This window comes from Stegastes partitus, unplaced genomic scaffold, assembly GCF_000690725.1.
Source record: "Stegastes partitus isolate 25-593 unplaced genomic scaffold, Stegastes_partitus-1.0.2 Scaffold494, whole genome shotgun sequence".
Classification (NCBI taxonomy): domain Eukaryota; kingdom Metazoa; phylum Chordata; class Actinopteri; family Pomacentridae; genus Stegastes; species Stegastes partitus.
The window spans coordinates 206,286-208,712 of NW_007578225.1; the positions used below are offsets into that span (position 1 = coordinate 206,286).

Consider the following 2,427-nt stretch of genomic DNA (forward strand, 5'->3'; position numbering starts at 1 on the left):
GTCGGTCTGCTGCACAGATGGTAAAGCAGACGAGGATCTAATGGATGCTTCTACAAAGCTGTGAGTTTGCACTTTTTACAGAATGCAGCAGCTGGTTTCAGATTGGACTGCAGCACCGGGTCAGCGTGATTAATCCTGAGGTGTGCCGAGCTCAGTGGCAGCGAGCACAGGATCTCTGGAGAACGTAGAACGTCCAACTGTGTTCGGACGCCGCTACACGAAAGCAAATCAAAGCTCATCCAAAGTCCAACAGGAACTACTCTGAGTGCACCTTTTTAAAAAACGAATCATAAGCGTGTGACTGAATCCTCACACAGCTTCTCTCTTTTGTGTAAAGCTACCGTTTGCTTTCCTGGCACGTGCTCAGTCAGCATGTTTGCAAGGTCAACAGTGTGTTCAGCTTCTGGGCTGCACACGGACGTCTGTAGAGGAGCTCATGTAGAGGCTCACAGACCAGAGAAATGTACATGACACTTATCCTTGCGGACGCGGGTGACATCAGTTGACCTTAATCAAACAGAAAACCCCACATTGTAGTCGACAGGATGGTTCCTAAGGTGTGTTACGTACAAAACCCCAGAAGACTGAATCAAGGCTGTCATCAGTACACTGCAGCTTCAGAGAGGAAATCCCCCGCCATGGTGCTTATTTCAATAAAAAAACCCAAAAAACAAAACCCCATATGAACATGATGACGCTCAAAAAACTTCACTGTATGAGGTCCTTGAGTACAAATCTGATGTATTTGTACTTTACTATTTAAGTGTACTTCATACACACATCACAACAACAGAATTTAATGTGACGACGTGTATTTGTGGGCTAGTTTTGGTTTAGTTAGTTGTAATTAGTTGTTGTTGTTTGTGCCAAAATAATAGCTGAGATGACAATGCATATATTTAGATTAAAAAGCAGTTCAGATGTTTGCTGTTCTCTTGTAATTTTAAAATAATTTCCCACAAATGTATGTGCCATTTAATGCAAGTTATAGACAAATATAGACGCAGCTCTGTGATAGTTATTTGTGTTCAGTTAATTATGTCAGGTTTATAAAATCANATGGTGAAAGTGTTTGTGATGACAGAGGAGTTTAGGCTCCGGGTTGCTGATCAGAAGGTGGTGGTTTCAGGCTGAGCTGCCACTGCTGGGCCCATCTAAGCTGCTCCAGGATCACCTCATCATAGCCGAGCCTGCACTCTGAACCCAGCTCACTAAAAAGCAGTATAAAATAACAGTATTTATATAATCACGTCACCATTCAGCTGTTTAAAGTCATCCTCCTTGCTCATCTATTCACTTGCTGTACATGCCTGCAGAGTCCGTGGAGGAGGAAAGCAGCATCCTCCACGTCGTCGGCCTCGCCTGCCTTGGAGTCGGCCTGTCGATCTTCTTCATCGTCGGCTTCGTCTGCCTCTTCTACTACCAGAGGAACCGCATTGGACACTACAATTTCAGCGTCAAGCCCAAGCAAGAGAACTTCACCTACTTAGTCTTTAACACCTGAGGGTGCAGTCACACGGTTAGACAGCATAGAACACCTTGTTGCTATTACAGCACAAATACCACTAGGTGTCACTGTTGCACCGTTCAAATTAAAACTCAACAAACACTCTGCACATCTTTGCACAAGTACAGATTATATTTACATCTCATCTGCCCCCTCTATAAATATACATTTAGGATATTACAATGATAGGCTAGCACGGCATGACATCCCGCTACGTGGCTCACATCAGAATTTGCAATGTGATGAGTAATCTGTAAATACATTGTTATGATCATGTAGTCAAATAGGCTTGAAATACATCATTTGTAAAACTGCACAGTTATCACTTTATTGTATTTTAGCTGCTATTTCTTCTAGAATCTGCCTATGTCCTGAATAAGCAGTAACAGAAGTGAGTACGCCCTCGTCGTGCAATATCACAGATTTAAAATGATTCTAAACCGTGTCGTTGTAAGTTGAACAGAAGCACGTTTTAAAACCACAGGAGCAGCTCAGTGCAACAGAAGTCAGTACGCGTTTCATTACTGAGGTTCAAATCGTTTATTTTTGTGATATTTCAAATGTCCTCCTTTATCTGTGATGACAGACTCAGTCCTGCTCAGCACAGACGATATGTTGGTGCATTAATTTCTGGATGGATGTTCTATCGTTCTTCATGGACCATTTTTTTCAGCTGATCTTTGCAGGTGTTTTACTCCTTCAAGTTATAGTTTTCTCTTTTTTTTCTTTAGAAGCTTTTGTGTGATTTTGGCAGAGAGGCTTAGATTGTTTTAATATTCCTCTTCTGTCAAACTTCTACAGACTGAGAGTCAACTCATCAGCCAGTATTTTGCTATATTCACAGATATTTATGCTGCCATTTATAACTGTCATCTCCCCATATCCTCATGTTCATGCTTCACTGTCAGGAACAGGCGTTC

The 2,427-nt window shown here is 42.0% G+C and overlaps 1 protein-coding gene across 1 annotated transcript in view; it reads left to right on the top strand.

Annotated features, from left to right (window-relative positions):
• Positions 1 to 2,152, top strand: part of umodl1 (uromodulin-like 1) — a 19,432-nt gene extending 17,280 nt beyond the window's left edge. The window contains exon 15 of the mRNA XM_008287289.1: positions 1,317 to 2,152. Coding sequence (XP_008285511.1) covers positions 1,317 to 1,504 — 188 coding nt within the window. The 3' untranslated portion in view covers positions 1,505 to 2,152. The remainder of the gene's footprint in view (positions 1 to 1,316) is intronic.
• Positions 2,153 to 2,427: the final 275 nt, after the last annotated feature.